This window comes from Spinacia oleracea, chromosome 5, assembly GCF_020520425.1.
Source record: "Spinacia oleracea cultivar Varoflay chromosome 5, BTI_SOV_V1, whole genome shotgun sequence".
Classification (NCBI taxonomy): domain Eukaryota; kingdom Viridiplantae; phylum Streptophyta; class Magnoliopsida; order Caryophyllales; family Amaranthaceae; genus Spinacia; species Spinacia oleracea.
In genome coordinates, this window is record NC_079491.1 from 3,171,581 (window position 1) to 3,186,083 (window position 14,503).

Consider the following 14,503-nt stretch of genomic DNA (forward strand, 5'->3'; position numbering starts at 1 on the left):
AACTATTCCATGTCATAATTGGTAGGGTTGTATGAACTTATTAATCTAATAATAAAGTTTTGTGAGTTCTTTTTTTTGGTACAAAAGAGAATGGTTGAGTTCTGACAAAGTATATATGTTGATTGAAAGAATATAAGTACACCTCGCTCCACTTCATAAAACAGAGACAGACGAATATCAAGATGACACAAATTGTGTTACATGCTCTTTTAACACGAATGACATCTAATTTAGTTAATACTTGTCAGGAATGATACTATAAAATTGTGATCAAATCACGCTTATATCCATATCTTTTGTGAATCTAGATACCATAGATTGAAAGATATTTGATTGGTTTATAATTTATATGAAGTTTGGGATGTATATAAAATTCAAGTTTACAAAAAGTGTAAAATTTTCAAAGAAAAAGTTGTTTGAGGTAGTTGTAGTCTTGTAGACTTGTAGTTGGTTCAATGAATCAAAAATTAAAGGAATTGTATTTGTGGGTAAAAGACAAAAGTAACCCAACAACAAAAGAATGATTGTTTAGAATGTTACTAATAAGTAATAACCATTTTAAATCCAATGTCATTCACGATTAAATAAATACGGGTACCACAAAGTAAATTTTGATATCAGATATGTATTAGTAAATGAGGAAGTCCAAATACATGCCTGGCATGTATTTGCAAAAACATGCCAACCCCAAATAAAAAGGTAAATGTAAATGTTAAATATTTTTGGGGGGAAATGTATAACGGAATTGTAAATTTGTAAAACGGGGTGGTGATTTGGCATTGCTGAGTTGGTATTGGTATTACAAAAATGGTATTGGTATTACAAAAATGGTACTAAAGTTTTTTTAAATGAAATTCATTTTCCTTAAATGGTACTCGTTTTGTACTAAATTTTATAAAGTGGTATTAATATCACAAAAATGGTGCTAAATATTTTAAAATGGTATTCATATTACAAAATTGGTACTCAATTTTTCTATATGGGATCCAAGTTGGCAAACGGGGTTGACTATTCAACAATTTCAAAATGGCTGGGAAATTACAAACAAGCCCATGGCATGTATTTCATAATACATGCCTGGCTGCGATTTTGACGCCCTCTTAGTAAATACATATTGTTGCAAGGAATGGTATGAAAAAATGAAAAATTTGTATAAAATAAGAACAATGGTTTTTTTATTTGAAAAATGACATTTTTGTGAAAAAATGGTGTTTTTATATCTCTAAAATAACCAAATTGTCCACTGATATATTTTTAATTGAAAAAATAGCACATATCTGAATACCGCCTCGCCGAACTCATCCGAGTACACCTTAGATGTGTTAATTAAGTTCAATACCTCTACTCGAAGAGAATAGATAATGTTAAAAGATACTCCAAGTCAACATATAACGCAATGTCAATGCAAATCTCGTGTCATATGACTATATGAGAGTTAGGTTTCCATGGAAGTCGATTACCTTATTATTAGTTCAAAATATTACTATTGTTTTTATTATTTATTATTATTATTATTATTATTATTATTATTATTATTATTATTATTATTATTATTGGAGTATCATTTAAAGTGAGTTCACTTTTAAAAAATAATAAAATAAAATTTAAAAAGAAGTTGCGCGTGAGGAAAATGGGTAAAAAAAGTTGTCAAGTTTATGTCAATGAGTAAGTATCTTTTACCAGATGATTGTCAAAAGTGTCATCATTTCTGTAAATTTTCAAAACATTGCTACATCTTCATCTTCATTTTCTTTCAATTTTCATTTTTATTGAACATGGATTCATCTTCATTATGTTCTACAATATGAAAATACAAAAAATAAATCGAGGAGATCATAAATTAATCAAGAAAAAAAATATTATCCAAAATACAAGATGGCGCACCCTAATTTTTAAAACATTGCTACAACTTCAAGATCTTCATTTTCTTTCAATTTTCATTTTTAATGAATATAGATTCATCTTCATTATGTTCTACAATATGAAAATATACAAAAAATTAATCGAGGAGATCATAAATTAATCAAGAAAAAAAATATTATCCAAAATACAAGATGGCACACCCTAATTTTTAAAACATTGCTACAACTTCAAGATCTTCATTTTCTTTCAATTTTCATTTATAATGAACATAGATTCATCTTCATTATGTTCTACAATATGAAAACACAAAAAATAAATCGAGGAGATCTAAATTGATCAAGAAAACAATATTTTCCGAAATACAAGATGGTGCACCCTAATTTTCAGACATGAACTTCAAAATTTCTTTAGCTAAACCAGTTCTGAGAAACAGATAATTCCCGAGTATATACAATCCATTAACATTTAACAATAATGAACACCGGTCTTTTGGAGCATGGCAACACTGTCACAGTAAGTTATTAGGAGACTCCACCAAAATTAACCTCCATCCCCAAACAAGTCGGAAAATAAATTACCTTGAGCTTGCAGTAAGGTATCATGAGACCGTTTCATAAAATAAGATGTATGCATCATATATCTCACCCAAGTCAACACTCAAGAGTCGTTCCACGTTGCCGTTAAGCCAAAGATTCCAACTGCTTGTAGGTCGTAGGAAGTCCCATGAGGAAAAGAATCACGACCCGTTTGGTAGCCGACCATAAATGGTGTCAATTGGAATGAATTTGTATGTAAATTTGTAAGGAAGATCAATATTCATTCCCATGATAATGTTAGTTTACTCGAAATTATCTATTTTACTTTATAAATTTCCAATACCATCCATTACCATTTGGAGAGTGGTATTAGGTGGGAATGCAAATTTATGAAGAAAAACACCAAGTTTGAGACAAAATTTCATTACCATGCACATTATGATGTTATTTTTTTTACCAAATAACACTTAAAATTATTTTCATTCCCACCCTTTATTACCGGCTACCAAACGGCCCATCAAGGTTGTCCTGCATGAGCTAGACTTCCAAACTTCGGCTCAAAGCAAAAAAATTATCAAGATTTGGGGGCATAACTGCTAGAAAACCTGAAACCCAAAAGAGAGTTTACAAATGTAAGAACATCTGACCTTGTTACTGAGTGGTACCTTATTTGAATGTTTAACAAGTTCAAGTATATCCTATCAGCTCTCAAGTCAATATAATGTCTTCAGGGTACACATGCCAACGACTAGCTTTTCTTTCTGAAAAGTTCTACAAGTCTCTACTTACCTAGACAAATTTATTTACCTTATTTAAACAATTAATTCATTATCCATCCTTTAAACTCTCCTTCCTGAGTTCCTCCCATTCGACAACCGTCACCACCCCTGTTCATTCATACTGCCCATCACATACAAGATACAATGACTAAAAGGTCAAAGGATCAGAGGGAAAGGTGACACAAAGTTCTGCAGTTTGCCTGTCTCTGAAGTTTAAAAGAGCAGGATAGCCAATAACGCAATGAAAGATTAAGGGATTGAGAGCAAGAACTAGGTTACCAGGGTGTTTGGATGAGGGGATTTGGAGGGAATGGAAGGGGAGAGAGAATTTGGCATCTATTTTCCCTTATTTGGAATTTAGTGGAGAGGAGGAAGAAAAAAGAACTGGAATAATCTGTTTTCCTTCCCAGATTAATAAACCAAATCCGTCTACTGATCAGGAAGATTTAAAAAATAAAATGCAAACTCAATCCTTCCCTTCCCTCGCCTCTGTTCCCCTTCTACTTTCCCCTCCTTCCCCCTTCAATCATATTAGCAACCAAATGAGAAGAAAAGGGTGTGATTGTCCTAAATCATCTGAATGTTGTATTAAAAACCATTTATGCTCCCATGTTTCCACCTAGTGCCTACTCCCGTCCCTTTAAGATGAATGAATCAATGAATCCGTATATTCCCCACATAATCAAGGGAACAGGGAACTTATCCAGCAACCTAGACCCCCAGGCATTCAACCCATTTAAGACAACAAGCCCTAATTTCTGCACCAATTCAACTTATCCCTTGGTATTACAAACTATGACAGCATCAACGAGAATTATACAAGTCTCATGACAAAACTGGTGATGATAGTCAAGTCAATTGACTGAAACTTGAACAGGCTCTGAAGCATGTACAAACGTACAAAGCAGTGAAAATAAGTTCATATATTTCTCACAGATGACAACCTTCTGAGAAGCTGAATCTGTAAACAATGACCTCTAGAGGTCCTAGGTAAAGACTACGTAGAAGTCATCTAAATGTTTGAAACTATTTCTAATGTTTTTTCTGTGAAGGTATATGTAGACAAGATATGTAATCCCTTCAATTGGTGAGTTACTCCTACAAGCAACAAGGGGAAAAAAATAAAAAATCCTTACACTCACAGTTTAACATCAACGGATCATGTAGTAATGGATATTCTTGATCAACTTTTCTAAGCCGAATTTTGCTACACCAAGGTAAAAACGTGTTGAAATAAGAAATTAATAAGAGTAATACAGCAATTTTTCCAAAAATCTAGCATAACTAGACCGAGCATATAGGCAGGTGGAAAAGAGCTTACCAAATCATTCAAATTTGATCTCATTTTGTGGCTGGGAGAAAAATTCTTTGGCATTGCGTGCAACTTCTGCCTCTAATACTGCTTCAAGAACAATGTCAGAACCTGTTACTTCACCTGATCCATGACACACAAATCAGTCGCGGTTGATTCCAATAAATTCATCAGCAGTTCAAGCATACATTAAAGTTAAGTCATTTTTCCAATGGCATCAAATCATACCTTGACGTTTTGGCAGTAAACCTGCACTCTCAGCAGATACAGGAAGGACTGACAGAAGGCCAGGTCTCTCATCAACTGTGTCCACGCTAACACTACCTTCCACTGTCCCGGATTTTAGAGCAGGGGATTCTGCCAACTTAGCGTACGCAGTTGCTCGGCTATACAAGTTGGATGTTCCAGAAGCTACTGAGCCGTGCTCCTGGAGAAGAACATCTCAATAAGTTACCATTTTACAAACATGAAGTAGAAACTAAGGACTAATTCGGTATCACTTCAAGTTTTCAGTTTTGGGTTTTTTGATTTTGAAAGTCATATGATTTAGATTGAACTAAAAAACAGTCATACTTGTAATAATGATGTTGATTTTGAAAACTGACAACAAAAAACTAGAAACTATTTTTTGTGGTTTTCATATTTTGGTTTTTAGTTTTGTTAAAAAAGAGAAAACTGGAAACAAAAAGCGATACCGAACGGACCCTAAGTTTTGTTCAGCTATAAACCTTGAACACGCTAGTCTCCGTCTTAAAGCCGTGCAGCTGTTGTTGGCTTTGTTGATGTTGAACATGATGTACCCTAGCTGCAGTGCTCTCTTCACTGATATTTACAGGCCCAGTATTGGCAGTAGCCCCTAGCAAACCATATAATAGTTAAGACAGCATTCATGGCACGAACAATGGGACAAGCACATGTTATTTTAGCCATAATCTCAATTACTACTACTACTACTACTACCTGTGTCAGTATTATCTTGTTCAGGATTATCCATCAGCCTCTGCGTCAATGGACCAGGGTTCATGATGGATATGCTGCGAATTTCATAGCGAATTGCTTCTAGCTGAGCCATTGTATCTTGCAATTCTTTATTTACCTAGATACCAAGTTGAACAAAACAGATTTGAGTACTTGACCTTTTATAAAGTGTCAGCCATGAAATCATGGACTACCAAAGAGGGCATCCAAACATTGACGTATTACACAGACATGAGAGCATTTATAGGCCCAAATACAAGACAACCACATTGTTAACAAAACACAACCTTAACTAACTCAAACACACACACACATCAAGCTCAAGAAAAATAAACTTCAATTCGATCAGCGCTTTCTACAGGAAACACTAAAATGATAAGCAAACAAACCAAAAAGATAAATATTAATATGTTTTTTTTGGCAAGTAAACATAAATTTTGTTACCAAAATGAGAAATTAAGAATAATACAACTCCAAGTCAAAGAAACACACAAAGAAAACAAATGACAGTGCAAATCATTATGGTTAGACCCCTACCTTCTAAGAAGGGCTGGAAAAAACCACTCTTCCTTTGCAGCACCACTCACACCCTACAGTTACAACCTAACAGGTCTAGTAACAAAACTAAGGCATTACAAGCATTTCCCTTTGAGCATCAGATGCCCTTGCAGCAACTTTGAGCAAAATCTCTCTAAAAACTCTAACAGGAGATTTGTAGCTTCCTCGAAATACCTCAGCGTTTCTTTGCAACCATATATGGTATATACCTTCCCCGAACAACATCAAGTAGTACAACTTATGTTTATCTCCTGTTCTTTGCCCAATCTTTATAGCCCAAAGCAGCTCGGAACTGAAGTCGGCAGCACCTCTTTGGAAATGCATCAGGTGCAGAATATTGCTCCAAATTTCAGAAGAATAAGCACATTTAAAGAAGAGATGATCAATGCATTCTGGGGCTGACTCTCATAAAGGGCAACTATTAACATCAACTATTTTCCATTCTAGCAATTTATACAAGGTGGGAAGTCTCCAAATAGCCAACCAAGTAACAAATAAAGCTCTATGGGAAGCCTTATAGGGACATTTTGATGTTGGCCTCTCATGATTTTATATAGCATTTGTATGGAGTAATCCCCGTTTTTCATAACATTATCCCACCCTCCAGCATCAACAATCAACTCATAAGAATCCAGAATTTTCTTCAAAGACCATGGCATTTTCTTGGAAGAAGTAATATCATTTAAAGCTTTACCTTTGATATAGAAGCTATCAACCCACCTACACCATAACCTATCTTTTTTATGAGCGATGATGGCCCACAATAGTTTAGCAACGGCAGCCCTATTCCATAATAACAAGCAAAGAGCATGCCAGGCTACAAGTGCTCTCTTCAAAGGATTTAACTTGTGATAGATACACCACATTACTAACAAAATCAACTCAAACCCTCAACAAGAGCTAAACGCCTAAACCAGTTTAAGCATATCTGATCAGGTAATTTCAAATTCAGGCATGGTGAATTCCGGATCAATTTCAGAACCAAAACCCTTTTTTCAGCTGCCATTAGCAAGATGTTTCGACTTCTGGGGCGAAAACCCATGTTCAGTACCCTAAATTTTTTGGGGTTTGGATCAAGTCAATTTTCACCACTTTTAGGGATCAAATTGACCAAGAAGAAATCACGCAATACAAAAATCATCAAATATAAATCAAATTACAACAAGAAATGACCATAATGGCCATAAACAGATAAAATCAACTCAATCCCGCATAATAAAGTTCAACAAATCAGCATTTTACAAAAAATAATCATAATCAAATTATAAAAATTGAGAGATACCTGACGAAATTGAGTTTGTTGCATGACATTATCGAATTGACCACGAGCCAATTGAACATAACCAATTGCTCGCCCAGCTAATCGACCAGCAGTTCGTGAAATGATTGGAAGGTCCTTAGGCCCTGTTGAAATTTCCCAGTTCATTGCAAAATTCGAATAATCAAAATCAAACTTCGCAAAATATAAAACTGTTAATTTTGAAGTAATTGATTGAATTTAGGGCAAAGAGAAAGTACGGAAACAAACCGATGAAAGCAGCAGTTGCTCCAAGAAGAACGAAAATTTCTGCATAAGACAATCCCAGCATTTTCCCGTAAATTGATGGTTCAATTTCGTGTTTTAAATGGTTAATTTGTGCAGATTATGCTTCTGGATTATGAAAATTATTGTTCAAAGTTTTTGATTTTGTGAATTTCTGCAAGGATGCTATTGCTTCCCCATATTGTCGAGACGGAGGAAGGACCAAAGGAGGAGGAGGAGAAAGCTTTTCTTTTTTCGCTTTAAAATTTACAATAAAAATTAACTTTTACTACATGGGGCTGGGTAGTTCGAGGTTAGAGCGCAGTTTCATTGTACGTTTTGTTCTACAAGAAGTGTTTTACTAGTTCGGAGTCCTTGTAATTCACCCATTCGAAAGGATGGTGTCAGGTTGTCCACCTGATTTTTCTTTCCTTATCACAAAAAAAAAAATGATAAATTGCATTTTACCTTAAAAATAAAAATTATATTTTACCACCTAAAAAAACGACATTTTATCATATTTTAATAGAAAGATGGAAAGAAATGTTATGCAAGCCCATTTCAACGGTTATATTTCTGATTTTTTTTGTCTCTTTTCCAGTGATTTCTATGTATATAATCTATCATTTTCCTTTGCTTTCCATTAATTCATATAATTTGGTAATATTTCTCAAATCAATAGAGGCATAATTCTTTTTCTGGTTTGTAAACGAAAATCAAGTTGTTTTAAGGTGTGATTTATGTTTGATTTGCATCAAAACGGAGCTCCGCATAACGTTTTCGTCCATCTTGCAGTTAAGAGATGGTAACAAAAAAAAATTAAGGTGGTAAAATTAATATTTTTTTTTTAAGTTGTAAAGAATAATGTGTTCGTTTTTTTAGGTGGTAAAAGTCAATTCACCCTTTACAATATGAGGAGGTTTGGACTAGGTGTTGTTAAACCAAAAAAGAAACATACGGAGTAACATATATTTTAAGGTTGATCACTATCGAATATGAAGTATTATTGTTCTTCAACATGATCAAATTACATGCTTTGTGTATCTGCTTGATATTCAAAATACAAAGTTGTGAAAAAAATTGTATATTCACAAGCAAGTTAAAGAAACATGGTAAGATCTTAATAGATTACTTTCCAAAAAACTTTGATACACCTTCCATGTTGGTCTTGATTGTGCATTTAATGGTTCTCATTGTTTGCAATATGAAATAATTGTGTTAATACTAAATTTTAATTTTGACTTTTAACTTCTAATGAAAGTAGACTTGGCAAACTCAAAACCCAACTCCAAATCACTTGATCAAATCACGCTAAATTCATATGCCAGCAGAATCGAATTGAATTGACTCGACTCGACTCAACTCGAAACAAGCTCAAGCCTCAAACCATCACCTAACTATAATCCAACCTTGAATTGACTCAACTCGAACAGTACAACCAAAATGTCATGTCTAATTATATTGACATGCTAGTAAATGAACCATATCCTTTGGAGTACACTATTTAAAACTGTAATTGGAATTTCTTTGATCGATTTCTCGCTATAATGGTTAAAGACATTTAAATTTCCAAAATACACCCCTCTAACAAAAAGTTCCCACCAATACCATCCAACTCAACAAGTTTGCAAAATTTACCGTAAAATTACTAATTCAATTAACACTTTTTTTTTTTTGTAAAATCACCGGTATGGAATGGTATATATGGTAGAAAATATTTATTAAAGGTATTTTGAAAATTTAGACATCTTTTAGCAATAATCCGAAAAATCCGATTCCTTTTTTTTTATTATTATTATTATTTTTATTTTAATAATGGAATTAAAATAAAATAAAATAAAATAAAAATTCCCCCATAATATTTAATCTGATTCATGTGCCTGAACCAAGGAGACAGAAGTGAGTAAAGCAAATAGGTTGCGAATCCCTCTCTCAGATAAAGAGCTAACAGAGAGAATGGCTATTGCCTTCAAATCAACCATTTTTCTGCAAAACAAACGTTTCGAAACGCAACCCTTCCCTGCATCTTCATCCTCAATCAGACTTTCTGCAAGAAGAACTTTCACAACAATGGCTTCCCTTGCCGTCGCCGCCAAACCAGTCGTCGGACTTTCAGAGACATTCAAAAAATTGAGGGAGCAAAACAAAGTAATCATCCCATTTTGCCTCTTTATCTTATATTTAAATAATTTTCTGGAAAATCTATGGATTCATCTTGTTGAATTTGATGGCTTTTACAATTGGGTTTATTTTTATTTGATTGATTCTGCATTTGGGTATTTTCAATGCTGTGAAATTATTTGATTTATTTTCTATGTTAAAAAGCGTAACCCTCATTGTTGATGAATTGGATGATGGGGAAAATCGTGGGTGTTGTTTGTTTATGTTATTTGTTCAATTGATTGGGTGATTATCTCATAGAATGTATGTGATTTACAGTGCATGTTTAATAAGAATCAGGGAAGCATGCCATTTGAAGGGGGAGAAAATGGGATGACTTATGATTGATGATCCTCTTCCTCCAAATTTCTCTACTTTTAGAGGGATTTTGATGTATGTTTGATTTGATTCATGTTTTACTATGTTGTCTAATTGGAGGAAAATTAACATGTTGGATTTGCTTGGATTTATTTTAGTTACATTGTTGTGTATGCATTTTGTGAACGGTCTAATAATTAGTACTCCGGCAAAACATGTGTGTCAAAGGTCTGTAATTATGTTCAAGCATCTTTCCTGCTGAAATGAATGGGAAGGTGAATGTACAAATGCGTTTGATTTATGCGTTATATTCGTTCCTTTCTTGGGGGAAGATCTTCACCGTACAACCCTCTATTGTTTCGCTCATGTGCTCACAAGGTACGAGCACATAGGCAAAGAAATAGTCATGGTTGTACTTTGTACTTCGGTATAACCGTTTGTGTCCGAGTTTTCTAATTTTTCGAGGTGAAATAGAGTGTCTGACATAGATAAGTTCCTCCTTCTAAGTTCATCATAACTCTGATGCCAATTTGGACAATGTGGAAATCATGCATATCTTTTCTGTTCGGCACTCATTTGTCCATTTACCGTGGTTTCCCAACGAGCTTTGTGGGTATGTTGCTTTGTGTTGTCCCCTGTTGCATTAAGCATTAGCTCTTGTCATGTTACTAGACATACATGTTACTCTTGTTGTCAATCCGTATCTAGTTACACCTATACATGTATCTTGGTTTTAAAAAAAAAAAAATTCAGTAGTATGAGAATTGCTATGCCTCAATTGCATATGTTAGTTACTATATTCTTTCCAAATTCCTTTGTCGTGCCTTGTAAGAATTCACAACAAAAGTTCTATGAAGCTGTGTTTTTTCCCTTCAATTTCTTCTTAGTTTTGACTCTTTGTGAATATGCATGTATTACAAAGGTGGCGTTGATTCCTTACATCACAGCCGGTGATCCTGATTTGTCAACCACAGCAGAAGCTCTGAAAGTGCTTGACTCTTGTGGCTCAGATATAATAGAATTGGGTGTACCATACTCTGATCCTTTGGCAGATGGTCCTGTTATTCAGGTAGTTTAGAAACCTCTTTTACTGAATTCGGTCACCAAACCAATAATTTCAGAGATTAAAGGTGAAGTATGTCTTTGTAGGCTGCTGCTACTCGTGCTTTGGCAAAGGGAGCCAATTATGATAGCATTATCTCCATGCTGAAGAATGTAAGATCCTTTGTCTTGATTTTTTTTTTAAAAAGTTGAAGCAGTATTTCACATGGATAGTAGTTCTATTGTTTTCTAATATCATTCTCCCCTAACCAGGTCATACCAGAACTTTCTTGTCCAATTGCATTATTTACATACTACAACCCGATACTGAAGCGTGGCGTTGAGAACTTTATGTCCACCATTAAAGATATCGGTGTCCATGGTATGATTTTAAAATTTAATGTCACAATTTCCATGTTTTAGAACTTCTGTCATGTTTTATTCTTGTACATACTGAACTATTGAAGTGAATGACAATTTCAACTAGTGTCACCAAATTTTGTTTGTTAAAGCGGCAGATAGACTTGACTTTTGTTTAGAGAAAATATTGCTCAGAGGATAGCCTCAACTTTTATTTAAAGATTTTTTTTTACCCAAATCAAAGGTTGTAGATAAATTAACAGATTATGAAAATAATCTAAACAAACGAAGAGAAGACATTAGTCACCAATTGGCAAATTGCACAGGAAAATAAGTTGATGTATTTGAATATGTGTTGGTTTGTTTCTGACTATCTCACGTGATACTCTTTTACTTAGTTGTTAAAATGATGAGCCACAGAGTTTGCCATTTGATTTGTCCTAACTCCTAACTATAATGCTTTTCCCTCTATATCTACCCTCTTATCTGGCTTCTCATTCCTGAAGCTTTTTATATTACCAGCATATTTTATAGGATAAAGCAAGTTTGTAGCTGTTCTCATTGGTTCCATTTATACCGAGGAATGTTGTAGGTTTGGTTTCTTTCTTTCTTTGAGAAGTGAAGTTAAAAGTACTTTCATGCTGAGCTGCATTTGGTCTACATTTAAAAGTAGCAAATCTACTTCAGTAGAGCGATTGCATGAATAATTGTACTCTACTCTTTTAGCGATTAGGAGAAAGTTTTGGCAGTTTGATTCACCTATGCAGTTTGCCTTGCTTAATAAGAATTTACACAATGGAAAATGGAAAAAAGGGAAAATTGTTAACTTTTTTTAGCGGGGGTGGTGTCTAGTTGTGTGGTAGATATCACCAGATGCCTCATCAAATCACAATGAAATAATTGGTCACTTTTTGGTTCATGTGTTCATGTGTATGATGTTAATGTCCAATATCTATTCTTTCAGGGTTAGTGGTACCGGATGTTCCCTTGGAGGAGACAGAAGGCCTGAGAAAGGAAGCTCTTAAGTATGGAATTGAATTGGTAGGCTTCTCTGTTTATTTGTGAGTTTATGCTGTATCTAAAAGGCTAGCAAAAAATAACAAGTAGAACTACACATTCTCATCACAGTATGAAGAAATCTTGTTATAGCTCTGTCCATCTCCTTTTATGCTCTATTGTTGTAGCTCTTTCTAATTCTACCCGAGAACTGCATGATACGAACATTTAACTTGATGGTCATGATCTCTTGTGATTCATAATAAACCTGGATGTCCAAGTTAGAACTTTCAATAGATCATATTCAAACATTTATTTTATTTTGTATTGTTGAGCTTAAAAAAGGCTATTAATAACAAGTCTATTGAGAGATTTACCTTGTTAGAGCAAACTAAGGAAAGTCGCTTGGTCTATTTTATGCTGCAAAATGAATATGATTGTTAAATAGAAATTGGGTTTAGAATAATTGGTATCTGTAGTAATGATTATGAAAGGTAATCAGCACAAAAGTTAGAGTTTTCTGATTTGTGAAGCTAAAAATTATTAGATATTTAGAGGGACAATCATGAATAATGGTAGAGACAAGGAGTAAGACACACTACTTAAATTTCTTTTTCTTTGGTTTATCTGTTTATTTGTTGTCTTTGTGTTTAATGGTAAAAATAAAAATATAAAAATTTTACCTTCTGACCTAAGTTGACTTCTTGTGTTTGTGGATAAGGTATTGTTGACTACACCAACTACCCCCAAGGATCGAATGAAGGCAATTGTTGATGCTTCAGAAGGCTTTGTCTACCTTGTAAGATCACTTTCTTGTTATATAATACATCAAGGATAGTTATAATTTAAAGGCACATGTTTTTTCTTTCTCCTACTAGACAAACCTCGCTGTTTTTATGCTGAAAAATCTCTTCGTGAGTAGGTGAGCCAAGTTGGAGTTACAGGAGCTCGAGCAGATGTTGGTGCACGAGTTGAAGAACTACTAGCTGAAATAAAAGAGGTGTGTTCATTTGTGAAATTTGCAACATATTACTCATGCAATTGCTTCATAATTTGTTGTTTGTTCTTTTATGGTTCAATCACTTAAGGTCCAGTTCGAATATTATCACTTCATATTTTTAATAAACACTGTGTTTGGAAACCAAGTTATTGTGGAAATGTGAGGAAATGTAAAACTATGGTAATATGTAGAAAAGTAAATCCGGAGAAATATGTGTAAATCTCTAAACTACGGAAAATGGAATATGACACATTTTTCACTTGTTTAATTTTGTTTTCCACAGTTTTTCCATCACTTTTGATGGGAAAAGTGTTGAAAATAAAACTGGCAAAATATAACTCGTTGATTTCCACACATTTCATTTTCCATTTAAATTACCAAACAAGCTATAAAACTTAAGCAATCACTTCCTCTTTCGGGCTTTTTTTCAAAATTTGCAAAAAGATGTTTAACTAACACTTTCCCTTTTTGTACTTAGGCTACTACAAAGCCCGTGGCTGTCGGCTTTGGCATCTCAAAACCCGAGCACATAAAGCAGGTAAGTTACGAAAACAGGGCTTGATATGTACATGAACTATTTTGCTTGTTTATGATGGTACTCAATTCATGCTTTTTTATGATGGCGATGTAGGTGGCCGGATGGGGAGCTGATGGTGTGATTGTTGGCAGCGCCTTTGTTAAAATCTTGGGCGAAGCGAGTTCGCCTGAAGAAGGGTTGAAAGAACTCGAGAAGTTTACCAAGACTTTAAAGTCTGCCCTTGTTTGAGAGAATGGTCTGAATAATAGTAATTGTTATTTGTATTGTAATTTGTAATACATGTAGTTTCTTCTCACCTATTACAATATGATAGATTCATCATACAATAAAAGATCATGTAGCAAGTAACCGCGAGCCGTACCATTCTGTTGTAGTCTATCCTGAGAAGTCTTTGGGTTTTTGTAAAACTGAACTCAATTTGATTACCATTTTTTTGGTGAAGATTTAGGGTTATTGTCTTGGTGTTTAATTGATCATATAACCACATTGTTGAACTTCTTATCTTTATTAAATACTCCTATATTTTTTTGGCAATTAATAAT

General features: G+C 34.0%; 2 protein-coding genes across 3 annotated transcripts; one reads left to right on the forward strand and one right to left on the reverse strand.

Moving 5' to 3' along the window:
* Positions 1-2,089: 2,089 nt before the first annotated feature.
* Positions 2,090-7,800, reverse strand: LOC110783743 (uncharacterized). Of its 2 annotated transcripts, XR_002532141.2 has the most exons (8): positions 7,555-7,800; positions 7,309-7,430; positions 5,451-5,586; positions 5,219-5,346; positions 4,719-4,917; positions 4,500-4,613; positions 4,321-4,385; positions 2,090-3,004 (listed from the first exon to the last, which is right to left on the reverse strand). XR_002532141.2 is itself a non-coding variant. In XM_021988115.2 (7 exons), the coding sequence occupies exons 1-6, from the start codon at positions 7,613-7,615 to the stop codon at positions 4,504-4,506; spliced, it is 756 nt and encodes a 251-aa protein (XP_021843807.1). In that variant the 5' UTR covers positions 7,616-7,799; the 3' UTR covers positions 2,090-3,004; positions 4,500-4,503. The 2 variants fall into 2 exon arrangements, 1 of the variants encoding a protein (XP_021843807.1); XM_021988115.2 differs by lacking the exon at positions 4,321-4,385 and having other exon boundaries at positions 7,555-7,799.
* A 1,626-nt stretch (positions 7,801-9,426) lies between these two features.
* LOC110783734 (tryptophan synthase alpha chain) lies at positions 9,427-14,402 on the forward strand. The gene is made up of 9 exons (XM_021988103.2): positions 9,427-9,696; positions 10,949-11,095; positions 11,176-11,241; positions 11,341-11,449; positions 12,392-12,468; positions 13,145-13,222; positions 13,346-13,423; positions 13,902-13,961; positions 14,055-14,402. Exons 1-9 carry the CDS (start codon positions 9,505-9,507, stop codon positions 14,187-14,189), a joined length of 942 nt encoding a protein of 313 aa, XP_021843795.1. The 5' UTR covers positions 9,427-9,504; the 3' UTR covers positions 14,190-14,402.
* The last annotated feature ends 101 nt before the right edge of the window (positions 14,403-14,503 follow it).

Coding starts and splice junctions, on each gene's coding strand:
- LOC110783734 (XM_021988103.2), top strand. CDS start 9,505: ATGGCTATTGCCTTCAAATCAACCATTTTTCTGCAAAACAAACGTTTC. Junction 11,096..11,175: donor CAGATGGTCCTGTTATTCAG/GTAGTTTAGAAA, acceptor ATGTCTTTGTAG/GCTGCTGCTACTCGTGCTTT. Junction 11,450..12,391: donor TAAAGATATCGGTGTCCATG/GTATGATTTTAA, acceptor CTATTCTTTCAG/GGTTAGTGGTACCGGATGTT.
- LOC110783743 (XM_021988115.2), bottom strand. CDS start 7,615: ATGCTGGGATTGTCTTATGCAGAAATTTTCGTTCTTCTTGGAGCAACT. Junction 7,431..7,554: donor AGCAACTGCTGCTTTCATCG/GTTTGTTTCCGT, acceptor AAATTTCAACAG/GGCCTAAGGACCTTCCAATC. Junction 5,587..7,308: donor AACAAACTCAATTTCGTCAG/GTATCTCTCAAT, acceptor CTTGGTATCTAG/GTAAATAAAGAATTGCAAGA.